This window comes from Buteo buteo, chromosome 23 (genome assembly GCF_964188355.1).
Source record: "Buteo buteo chromosome 23, bButBut1.hap1.1, whole genome shotgun sequence".
Lineage (NCBI taxonomy): Eukaryota > Metazoa > Chordata > Aves > Accipitriformes > Accipitridae > Buteo > Buteo buteo.
In genome coordinates, this window is record NC_134193.1 from 5651115 (window position 1) to 5663866 (window position 12752).

Sequence of the window (12752 nt, forward strand, 5' to 3'; positions counted from 1 at the left end):
AAGCTCCCCCCAGATCCCAAAGCAAGGGCACTGCCGCTGTCATCGGGAACCACAGCAGAAGTCCCCATCCTTTCCTTGTTTGCAATAGTCCAGTCAATACTGGAAGGTGTTTGGGGCAGGAGAAAAGCATCAGAGAAACAGTAAACATTATTTTAAGAGTCTGAATAGCCCAAACTACAAGACTATATATAACCCACAGATTATAACATCCTACCAGAGACAAAACAAACCCACAACCCCTGCCGCGGAAGGTCTTTGGCCCCAGAATTTGGAGATCTCCCCCACAGTGCTACTCACACTGATGTTTTTTTCAAGGGTCCTGAGTGAATTATTAAACCAGCTTTAAAGGCAGCACCAAACTCACTGACTGCCGGCGGTCTGCACCCACTCTGGTTTGCAAGGGAACAGGGGAATTAGATGGGTTACGTGCATTTTTGCTTCATTTTAACTGCAAAATGGGAAGAGATCCCACGCAAGGGGAAACACTATTATCTTCAAGTTATAACTAGAATTAAAATCCACTGGCTCACAGCACGGGTCTGAGCCTGGGCACTGCCTGTCTCTCCCCACCCAAGCTGGTTAAATCACTTGCAGGGAACCGGCTGCGCAGGTGCCCTTCCCCATCACACCCACCCAGTCACGGCCCAGCCCTGCTCGTTTGCCATTTAACCCAAGGAAGCAGCAGCCAGCTCAGGTGCAATAACTCCTCTTGGACATTTGTAGACCAGGTCAAGGCTCAACTGGTTTTTTCTCTCCACTCCCCGAGCAAAGCTGGTGTCTGTTACCCCAGATTGAAGCAACCCCATGGCCAGGCTGGGGTGCTCAGCTTACAAAAACCACCTCTGAGCTCAGGTTTGTCACAGCTTCTTACAATCCTTGGGGCTGTTCACCTGCTGCAGAAAGACGACTGAATGTTGGCTTTGTTTTCCCTGAGGATGCTTTTTAGGGGAAAACCCTAAATATCCCTGGGAGAGCGCATTGATTCACACCCTCTGCCCAGCAAGACTCCAGAGCCCCGCCAGCAGCCTGCGCCGAGGTTAGCACCAGCCACGGGAGGGTAGGATCAAGCCCTGCAGCACCAATGGCCCTTTCCAGCCCTGAGGAGATGCCAGGCAGGTCTCAGTGAAAAGGGATTGAATGTAGCGGGGAAAGGAGGGGAAGCTTCTGACCCTCCTCCCAGTCCTACTCGGCTCTTGTGGGATCCTGGCATCCTCACTCCATGCTGAGGGCGGGATGGGAGAGCAGCAAAACACAACCTGGACTGAAAGTGCAAGGTTTCCATCTGTCCCTCAGCGGCTGGAAGCCCATCACCATTTTGTGTCCCCTAAGCTGGGGGGGACACAGTCCTCCCGCACCCAGGAGAGGTGGTGTGGGGCTGGGGTCTGCCGGGGGGTGCAAAACTCAAGCCCAGGTGCCAAGCTCCCTCTTGCACTGCAGAGCCAGCCCCTGGCTGTCCTCAGAGCCCCACAAACAGGGACAAGGGGGTATTTGCTGATTTATTTCTTGCTTCCTCCATTACCACCGCTCCTGACAAACAGGAGGTGACAGCAGAGGGGAGCAGCTGGCAGTGGCCAAGGGGGCTGGAAGGACTGATGTAAGGGGAAAGATTAAAAGGGCTGTATCTGTAGGGCTTGATTCAGCAGCAGCTAAAAGGCTGCATGATAGTGCTCTGCAAGCATTTCAAGGGCATCAGCACGCACAGGTGTCACCCAACACTGTGGGGACAGGCAGAAGCTTTAGGGATCCTCAGCTGAACACCACCACAAGGTTGTTGTTACCATCAAAACTTTATTTTCACCTGGATACTCTGCAAATCAGGTCATTTATCACATTAACCATAACTTCAGCTCACAGTCCACATACAAGTCTTGCTCAGTCCTCAGAGGAAGCAGCTGATGGTGGAGGCATCCCTGGCTCCCAGGGGATCTCAGCCCTGGTATCCAGCAGGTCCAGTCTCAGTCCCACCCCTGGGACTTGCTGCAGCATGCTTTCAGCAGCACTGCCACCATGCGCTCTTATATGTCCCCATCCCCACAGCATGGGTCACCCTTATTGGCCTGGGCACCCAGGACCCCTTTAAAGGAAGAGGGGAGACATGACCAGCTTGCCCATGGCCAATAGCCACTTGCCACATAAGATAGCGTGCTGGGGGTTAGTAGCAGACCAGGGTCACAGTGAGAAGGGGAAATGATGTGGGCAGCAGATGCCCACAGTGAGATCCCACATACGTGGCAGTGGCTGCTGCTAGGGACACAGTGGCAGCACCAATCCTGCGCCCTGGTCCATAGCATACGGCTGTCCCAAGGGAGCAGAGTTAAGCACAGGGGTTGTGGTGAGGTTTTGCCCCTCTCAGCCCTTGCACAGCTCCCCATCCCCCTGCTTTGACAGCTGATGCTGCAGAGGAGTCACCCAGGGCTGCGCAGCCCCTTCCCCCAGCCAGCTCAGCTGAAAGCGCAGCCGGGTTTGTGCTGCAGCTGCCTCTGCTCCCAGACAGCCCAAAGGCAGCTGCCAACTGAGGGCTGCACCCCCAGAGTGACCCCCAAGCCCCCAGAGCCCAGCAGGGACCCAGACCAGAGCAGTCTCCTCCCCACAGCCAGGCCCTGCTCCCAGCACAATTATTCCCATTAACCCAGAGACACCAGTTCCCTTACACAAGACAAGTGTTTATTCAGAGTTAACATTTATAGACAATCAGGTATTTCCCCTTCCTCTTCCCCCCACATAGACTTAATAGCATTTTTTTTTATAAATAAACATTTAGTGCTGGGAGCTTGCCAGCTTCACTGACAGCAAAGTGCATCGTGGTGCAAGGCGGGAGGTTGACTCCATCCCTTTTCTGCCTGGGACCATCTTGCACCAGTTTCCAGAGTCCAAATCCAGCAGAGCAGGAGATGAACCCCATGAAAGTGCTGAGACCTGACAGCATTGAGTCCCTCAAGAGCAGAGACTCATCCTTCAGAGCTGGGACCAAGCAGCCTTTGCTCTGGGACATCCTTTGGTCCCAGAGGTGACTGAAGCCGCTTGCTCTGCAGAGCCAAGTGAGGATCCTCTCTCCCCCCAGCCCCAAAGAGGAAAAAGTCCAGGAAAAAAAAAAGCTACAGTTTCGTCTTTCAGTGTCATCCTTGCTGGTGAGCAGGATTCCTTCCCTAGAGCAATCCAACAGAGCCAGAGCAGGCAGCTCCCCAGCCTGGTGTCAGTGTTGAAGAAGGCAGGAACATGGGGGCAAACAGCACCACTCAACAAGCCAACAAGGTAAAAAAGTGGGGTTTTAGGTCAGCAGAATCCAGGGGACCCCAAAGCCTCCCAGGCAGCATTGGTCCCACAATGAGCTCAGCACTGGGGACGTCCAATGGGTTTGTCACCATCTGCAACCCATCTCTGATGGGCGACAGCACCGGTGAGTCACCCCAAGGAAGGGCTGTCCGGGAAACAGCGTTTCCTCTCCCAACCAGCCATGGGAAGGAGCAGCCCTCGCATCACTCTGCTTCCACGCATGGACAAGAGCTTGTCACCACTGGGTCCATCCTGCTGGGAAGAGGGCCACTACCACGTGCCAGCAACCGGTGTGTCCTCAGGGCCAGGCTGTCCCAGGGCTCTACAATCCATATCAGTGACCCTTTTTAAAGGATATCTGGTGCCACCAGGTGGCTGGGACACAAGTGTCCTCCACAGCCAGCCATCAGGCAGGGGAAGGACCACAGCAGGATGGTGCAAGGGTGATGCTTGACCCCACCACCACAGGGCAGAGGACACATTCTTTCTTCTCTGCAGGCAGGGCAATGCCTTAGTCCCACCAGGCCCATTTCAGTCCTCCTCCATCCCCTCCGTGGGGCTATAAGCCTCAACGTGGGCTACTCCTATACATTGCACACAGTGAAGGTCCCTCAGGACCCCAGAGCTACTCATAAATAGGAAACTACAGACTCTACATTGCTTCATACAGACAGCTTACACAGTACAGAGTGGGGGAAAAGAGCCATGGACACCCCCAGGGCACATCAGCATCAGCAGCTGTCCCCAATGGCAGAGGAGCTGAACGCCACCATGTCACAGCTTGGGCTTGTCAGGCTTGGGCTTGTCAGGGACAATCCTCCGCTTGGAGCTGTAGAAGTCTGGAGGGCAGAAAGAGAGGGTTGGAAAGTGCCTCCAGCCTGCTGGGAGCAGTGGGGCAGGAAAAGGGAGGTGTCCCCAGGGAAGCACCCCAAAACCCATGCCAGGTGGGCTCCATCTTAGAGCCACCCACCCAAAGTTCCTGGAGAGAAGAGCCTGTAGATCTCCACCATCAATTCTGTTTGGTCTCACCTGCATTTCCACTCCAGGCCCTGATCCTAGAGGACAGGCTCAGGCCATGGGAATGGAAGGTCATGAACTATTCTGAGGCATCTTCAGTGATAAAACCCACAAGCCCAATGTAAGCCCCCTGCCTAACCCCCAGCAACCAAAAGGCACCCAGTTTGCAGCCTTTTCCCCTTGGAAGATGGGCTCTGGTCCCCCAGGAGAGAGATGCATGGAGGGTGGTCCCCTCCCCAGAAGCCAGGCAGGGCTCTTGCATCCGAGTCCCCTCCATCTGTCCCTACCAGAAGAGCCATGACACCACCAATGCCACCAAGCACACATGGAGTGACACCAAGCCTCCAGCACTCACCTTTGATGGTGGTCTGCCCACGTTTCAAGCTCTGCGGGGAACCAGCCCTGTAAACCTCCGAGTTCTGCTGAGACCCCTCCGAGCAAATCCTGCCAAGATGGTCCTTGGGGGGGACCTTGTGGACCAAGGAACTCCTGCTCTCACTGCTGGTGACCTTGACCAGGCTGTCGACCTGCTGGCGTGGCTGCTCAGCCAGGAAGACCCTCTCCCACTTGAAGTGTCCTTCCAAGGGAGTCTCCGTCTCAAAGTTGAAGTTCCAGCGTTGCTGAGCTTCTTCCAGTTGTTGCCTCAACAGGTCCTCAAAGTCATTCTGGAGCTGCTGGTGGTCCACAGGGCCAAATAGGTTCCTGCACACCTTGCTGCTGCATGGCATCTGCGCAGCCCTACTCTGAGACAGGGGCATTGTGGCACCTGGGAGGAAAGCAGAACAAGTTACTGGGGTGTTGGGCAAGACACGAGCAAGCCCAAGGGCCAGCACATTTGCTACCAGAGCAAAGCACACAGTAGCCAAGGTGGGACAAGCTGGGTTGGACTCTGCAATGAGGCAGCCTGGAGGGGACCTCCATCTGCCAGCATTCATCCTGGACTCAGACATTTGGTATTTTAGTGGTGTCTTGGGCAGAGGCTTGAGCCTGACTGAAGTCAGACACAGCCTGCTGTGATGCAGAAGGATGGGGAAGGTGCAAATGTTGATGTTCCCCATTCCTCCTCCAGCAGGTAAAGCCCTGCCAGAGCAAAGCATCCAGGACCTCAGTGCTGCCACCGGTTCCATCCACAACCCTGCTGCGTTCCCACTTGCACACAGGCACAAGTCAAGTTGGCACATGGGCAAGTGAAGCAACAGGAAGTTTTTCTGGCCAGTTTCTTCATCTCAAGAACCCAGGCCCAGTGGCAAGAAAGCCTTTTAAGCAACTGTAAGAATATGCCACAAGCTTGACCACTTAACCACCCCCGTTATCTGCAAGAAGCTGTTGGGTAACCAGAGACAAGACCCTGTTTGTTTGTTTTTTTTCAAATCGGTGCCAAAAGCCTTGACCTTCACAGTAAATGGCAAAGCCTTTCCTTCCAAGCAGTCCTCCCCCTTACACATGCATGGGGCTAATGGATCCCTCGCACCGCCCACAGTTATGAGCAACCTCATTATCAGAGCAAAGCAAACAACGCTCTGGGATTCGACAGCTTTTGGAGCTAAGGCTTGACCCTGCTTGGATAGCCGTGCTCATTAAATCTGCTTTAAAAAGATTCACAGAAATAGAATCCATGTGTGCAAGGCAGCTTTCTCATTACCCACCCAATCTAGGGCCCCCAAAGCCAGGACCACAGCAGACACCCAGGCTTGCACCTCCAAACATCCCCAGGGATGGGGTGTTCAGCCTCCCACAGGGAAGCTTTCTGCCCAAATTCAGCACCCCCAGCCCCTCCAGGTCACCTGCACCACATTACCAGGCATGCCACCAGCACAGCATGCCAGTGGGTAGCTGGAGAGCCTCCAGGCCGGGGGCTGGGGAGACCCTGCTCCGTCCCCGGGGCCACCTCAAAGCTCTGCCCTACCCCAACCCGGCCCCGCTCCCAACACCGACTGACCATCCTCAAGTAAAAATAGAAATCCAGTTTCCTATCTCCTGGCAGTCAGAGTACATAAACAGGGTGACCTCATTGCGAGGCAAGTCCCAGCATGTCCAGGCAAGCCCTGGCAGGTAGCAGGCAGGGGACGCGTTTCGACACCCTGACCGGACACCCTCCAGCCCCCCCCGCCTGCGTCAGGCACCGATCTCCCCATCCTCAGGGCACCCCCATGGCCCAGGTACCACCCCAGAGCCCCCACACCTCGAGATAACAGCGTCGCCCCGACTCACGATTGCAGATTGTCAGAGCCACCAAATAGGGAAGGACCAGGGCCGGGGCACCGTCCCCTCCCATGGGGCTGGCGTTGCTTTTTAGCAGCCTCTCCAAAGCTTCAAGGCTTCCCGCAACCCAGCTGGAGAACCCCAAGACTTGAGCAAAGAGGTGATGCAGGTGCACGGTTGCGTTAAAACCTCACCCAGCCGGGCCGGGAGCTGACGGCGCTCCCAGGGACACACACCACACACACGCACCCTCGCCAGCCCCACAGGCACCTGCGACACCCGGGACCAGTTACACCAGTTGGAGGAAGGCTTAGGGAGCAGGAGGGGCCGGGCAGCACCCACACCCGGGGGCGGATGGAGCCGAAAACCGATGTCACCCCGCGCCAGGTGCCTCCCCCGGGGCGGGGGGGAAGGCGCAGAGAACGCCCCGCTCATGACACCGATGAGCCCGTGGGTCTTTCCAGCCGCGGGGAGGGGGGGTGGTTATTCCGGAGCCCTCAGGGAAAGGTCTCCGGATCCCAACCCCCCAGCGGCCTCCCCCGCCCAGCCCCGCGGGACGGGGGACACGCAGGGATGCTCCGCGGCCGCGCCCCGCACCGCGCCCCGCCGCCGCCGGGGGGCGAGCGCAGCCCGGACCGGGGCTCCGCGCCCGTCCCCGAAACGGGGGGCGGCGGCTCCGGGGGGCGGCGGCTCCGGGGGGCGGCTTCCCCACCCCACCCCCCCCCGGGACCCAGCCACCGGGACCGGCCCCGCTCCCTCCCCCGCGCAGGGGACGCGACCACCGGGGCGGAGCCGCCGCTCGGTCCCGGTCCCGCTCCGGCGCTTTCCCCGCTCCCCCTCCCCGAGCCGGGCACCGGCACCGTGTGTCCGTCCGTCCGTCCCCCGCCCCGCCAAAATCCGGTGACAGCCCCCGCGGGCAGGGAAGGGCCAGAAGCACCGGCCGCCCCCGCGGGGCCGCCCCCGCCGCACTCACCGTGGCGTCGCGTCTCCCGGTGCCCGTTGCGTCTCGCCGCGCTTTATACCGGAGCGGGGCGGGGCCTCGCCGCCGTTCACCGCGTCGCCCGGGATTTCCCTCCCGCCCCCGCCCCGCCCCGCCCCGCCCCGGGACCGGACCGACCCCCCCCGGGGAGCTGACTCGGTCCTGGCACGGCTCCCCGCCCTCCCCCAACGCTCCGCTCCGCATCCCGGTCCCCGTTCCCGGGAGTGCACCCGGTCACCGGGTGTGGGGACTCCCATGCTAGGGGGGGGTGCAGGGATCCTGCATGAGGGGATACAGGGACCCCCTTCCGAGGGGGTGCAGAGACCCCCACCCATCGGGGGGGACAGGGACCCCCTTCCTAGGGGGGTGCAGGGACCCCCCCAGTTAGGGGATGGAGGGACGTCCCCATCAGGGGACTCAGGGACCCCCTTCCGAGGGGTGCAGGGATCCCCCCCATCAGGGGACACAGGGGTGCCCCCTCCCCATCGGGAGACGCAGGATCCTTAGAGAGCAGCGCTTCAGCTGGCTGGCGGGGTGGGGGGGTGCTCCACATCCCACCCAGGCTTTCCTGCCCAGCGGGTCACTAGTGCAGAGGATTTCAGTGGGAAAGGGGGATAACAGATTAAGGAAGGGGCGACTCTCTCTGCCTTTGGGGTGCCCACCTCAGAGCCACACCAGGATGATGCTCCCCTGGTCCCCAGGCGCTGCCCGACCCCCTCCTAGGCCACCCTGGCCTCTCCTGACGGATTTTCTCCCGGGGCCCCGGCTCTGCTCTGCCAGCTGAACCCCCCCAGCACCCGGCTGCGGCGTTTTGGGAAGGATCTGCTGGTCTTGAGTCCTGCAGGCTCCTGGGCAGGGATGAGGAGGAAGAACAAGTCTGTGCATGTTCTGCAGGAACCTGTGGGGAGGATTCGGAGGGATTTGTGGCTTATCTGGAAAATGCATCCAAGTCCACAGGCAGGAAAGGTCTGAGCCCAGGGCAGCTTCTGCTGGGGTTAAACTGCAAGGCCGGAGGGCACCCATCCCCTGTGCTGCAGACAGAGTGGGGTCAGCGGGTCTGACTCTGCCCCGCGGTGCGAGAGCTGATGCCTTCAGAGTCAGCTTACCCCAGTGCACGGAGAGGGGGGCCGTATTCCGCAGCACCCTCCCAGCGTGGCATAATCTACCCAGGCGCCTTGGGCATCACGACTCGGGCAGCGAGGGTGCAAACGCGACGTATTCCTGTGGGGCACGAGAAGGTGAAAGCACACTTCCAAGGGACAAAGACCAAGTTAAAGGGGTCTCTTGGGAGTGGCAGGCACCCCCGAAGGCCCCTGGAGCCGGCGGGTGCTGGGGTGCTGAGCAAGACCTTTGGCGTGCAAAACACCCGTGCATTTCCTGGCTGGACCAGCAGCTTCCCACCGGCCCGAGCAGCTGGAGAATATGTTTGGGCATGTTTGGCTGAAGGCTGCCACGCGCTGCAGCAGCATTTACCATTGCTGGTCCCCCCTCCCCGGCGCTGGGCCGTGACGTTTGGGTCATCGGCGGCTGCTCGCCCCCTCGGCTGCCTCCAAGCTGGCACGGTTGGATGGGAGGAAAGGTGAAAGGAGGATGGGGAATGTGAAAGCATCCTAAATTAATACTACACACTGCAGAAAACCCATCCTGGCAAAGCTGGGGATGCTCCCGAATTCCGCCTGTCTTTACGCTCATAAATACACAGGGAGAGGAGGGGGTGAGCTGGAACAGCCTTTCCTCGCAAGGAAGCTGTCGCTAATGTTTCCATGCAGGAATGATTTTTGCTCCTGGTTGCAAAGAGCAGCTTTTAGAGCCGCACTGCGGAGGGTTGGATGCGTCGCTGTGCAGTAGCGGATTGTTTCCTCGCCAACCGCCAGCTCTGCTCCACCTGCAGTTTGTTGGTTCGCTCCTTCTGGATGTGAGGAAGACGCGAAGGGCACTGAAGGGAAGCCCAACACTGTTCCAGTCGCAGCACTGTGGGCATCCTCCCCCGGTCAGCGCAGCCTCCAGCTGCCAGCCAGGGCTCTCAGATGAAGCAGCATTTACTGAGAGGATGCTTACTGCTTAAACCAGCTCTTTTTTTTTTTTTTTTTTTTTTCATAAAAGCCCCCCTGAATACACAAAAGGGTAATGGGACCATCAAAACCAGCAGCCTTTTAAATTAGTGCCCAAAGTGGCAGAGGAAGGAGTGGTCTCACTTGTGCAACCCACAGCAAACGCTGATGCAAGAGCAAGGAATTAAAAAAACAAAGTGACGCGAGATAACCGACCAGCCTTGGCTGATGCTAATATTCCCAGTTACACAGGGAATACATTCCAGGACAAAACCAGCTAGAAAATAAATTGGACATAGATTTTCCCTTAGGAAAATAATTCTGTCATTATGTCTGTGATTTTTTTGGTGGGGTGGGGTCCCCTCCCTGCACCCCAGGATGATGGGGGGGGGGCAGGTTTCTGGCTGTTGCGAACTCTGCTCTCGCTCCCCTTCCTCATGCCCCCACACCAGGAGCTGGGGACCTCCAGCTGCACGGCAGCACCAGCATCAGAGGAGACCTCAGCAAAGTGGGTTACTGGAAATGGGAAGTGGGGAGACGAATGGCGTCAGGGTCTGGGTCAGACAGTCCATGGTCAAGTCTGCAGTGGCATTGCTAGAAAAAAAGGGGGAAAAAAAAGTGTGATTAATACAGAAGGCGGTACAGGAACTTTAAAAAAAAAAATCCCAAAGGTGACTCATGATGTTCAGCCCCAACAAGACGTAGTAGGAGGAGGTCAGAGGCGCGGGGCTGGGGACCAAGATCGGCGTGTTTCCTTCTCACCATTTATAGCCACTGAGTGGGAGCTGTCAGCTCTCCTGTCCCAGGCTCGCCCTTCCCGAGGGGTGTCCCAAACCCCCACCTGGGAGGGGTGTGATCCTGGGAGAATCCGTCCTTGTAATTTGCTTGAAAAACCCATCCTGATGCCTGGAAGCAAAAGGAGCATATTAAATGAATGCATATTTCATAGCCTTCAAAGTAACCTTCTTCCCAGCACCAGGGGCACCTAATACCAAGTGACACTTGCTGCCTTGGCCGGGGACCCTTGGGAGCATTTCCTTCCCCGGGGGATCTCCCCAGGTGGGTCCCGCAGACACCGAGGGGAGGGGAAGCCACTGCAGACACAGATGCAAATACATTATTCACAGTGGGCAGAGTTGGTACGTGACTCAGCCCATCCTCAGCGCTGGCACAGCCGGGGTTTCATCAAGGGAATGTGCCCAGGCACATCGCCTCTGACACCAAGTTTCATCCTCTCTGGGGACTTGGGGAGCAGCACCCCTAAAAGCCAAGGAGATGTGGGTGGGAGCTTTGGCATGGAGCAGGGGAATGGTTTGTCAGGTGAAGAAATCAGGGTTTGAATGCCCCCGCCTTGGGTGAGATGGAGAAGAATGGGGAAACGTGGCCTTGTGGAACCACGTAAGGTAATCCTGACCCCAAAGGGAAGAACGCAACATTGCACCAAGGAAGGATCTCAGCCTGTTTGATGGGAATCACACACTGAGATCCAACCCATGCTTATAACAACTGTTTTAAATGCACATGAACACCTACATGTAAGGATTTTATAAAGACTGACTACAAAATGTCATTAATATATAAGCATGTGATTGACCTGGAAACGTTTTCCCAGACAGAAGCCTGCCAGCGCCGACCACAGAAACGAAGCGATCCGTGTAGTGCCTCACCCAGCCCTCCCCAGCAGCAAGGAAGGTTTGGAGATTTGGTGGTCAAAGGTATACGTGAAGTGGTTTTTGGTGGAGGGGGCTGGAATGTAATATTCCTGTTAGATCAACCAACGTAGCAGGAAGAAACAGAAAAGGGTCAGGCAGATGAGCATCCTTCAGGTCTTTTGGGATAGAGTTGGCAATGACAGATCAGGGCACACTATGTTATTTTTCAAGGTGGGATAAACGTAAGCTCTGCAAAAACCTGAATTTCTGCCCAGGGAAACAACCTGAGAGTGGGGGAATTAAGACGGGACCTCTACCCCAGCACAGAGAGTGGGGACGAGCACACGGGCTTTGGGGTTCAGTCCCGCAAAAACGCATCATCTTACACCCCAAAGGTCTGACCAGGGCTCACTCTTTCCCTCCTCAAACACCTTTTACTTGCAACAACACCCCAGGCAGGTGTGAAATCGCTCAGCTCAGGAAAGCAGATTGACAGGCAACTAACTCTAGGTGTAAGAGGCTCTGCTGAGGACAAAGCCCTGAAACAAAGCCCCGCCTATTCAGGCAGTAAAAACCCTCTTCAGCAAGATTCAAATCTCCAAGATTTTTTTTTTTTTCTTTTTATTATCTCTGCTAACAAGCTTTTTTCTTTTAAGTGGGAAACGTGAAGGCTCTTAATGAAACACTCACGCTCCAGCAAAAGTCTAAATGAACCCAGTGTTCGGCTGAATGGCGTTTATATCCCAGCGAAGACTGTTTTCCCATCAGCTCTTTGAAGTGCCCAATTAAGTGATTTTATACTAATAGGATTTTCCCAGGAAAGAAAGACAAGAATGACAAAACGCTGAATGCTTGATTAACTCTGCCCCTAAAAGAACTCAGATCGTGTTAATTGACTGTTTCCCTGCCATATACAGCCCTTGTTTGCTCCATTTATGAAGGCATTTTGATGAGACACCGGACCCAGCAGAGTGGAAATAGAGTCCCACCAAGCACAAATGGGGGATGAGACAGTCCCTAAAACAAGGCCTTTGCTTACTGGAAATATTCCTGGATGCGGGAGCTGGGCTATGAATTGGTTGCTTCATTCGGCCCCTCACTCATTTTCATCCAAGATTGTTTTTAGCCCCATTCACAGTCATTAACGTAATTGCTTCACTGACTTTCCATGAGCAGCTTGGAAGCTTTGTGGTTTTTTTTTTTTTTGCTGGCAGCAAAGGACCTCATTGTTCAGAGCGCAGCAAGGGCAGCAGGGAGTACCTGGCTTCGAACCTCGGGCTCGTTTGCCTGTTTATTTACTTGCTGCTTTACCTCATTCACTACGACCCGAGAGCAAGGCAGGACCATGCAGACGGCTAGCACCCATGGAGGGGGCACGGATGCCCCGCTGGGAATCGGGGTGAACGGCTCCAGCCTTTTGCAAAGCTCCTTGTGGGGAATAAGGTCCATCCAAAATGTCCACAGGTTTTTCTTTGCAGCCAGCTCTTCCCCGCAGGCATCTCGGCGAGGGCAGGGGAAGCTTCCCATCGGGGTGGCAGTGGGCAGGGGGAGGAGAGGGACTGCTCCAGGCCCACCGGG

General features: G+C 56.5%; 1 protein-coding gene across 1 annotated transcript; it reads right to left on the reverse strand.

The window, feature by feature from the left end:
- Nucleotides 1-1768: 1768 nt before the first annotated feature.
- Nucleotides 1769-7565, reverse strand: CDKN1A (cyclin dependent kinase inhibitor 1A). The gene is made up of 3 exons (XM_075055268.1): nt 7466-7565; nt 4646-5056; nt 1769-4112 (listed from the first exon to the last, which is right to left on the reverse strand). Exons 2-3 carry the CDS (start codon nt 5046-5048, stop codon nt 4048-4050), a joined length of 468 nt encoding a protein of 155 aa, XP_074911369.1. The 5' UTR covers nt 5049-5056; nt 7466-7565; the 3' UTR covers nt 1769-4047.
- Between the last annotated feature and the right edge of the window lie 5187 nt (nt 7566-12752).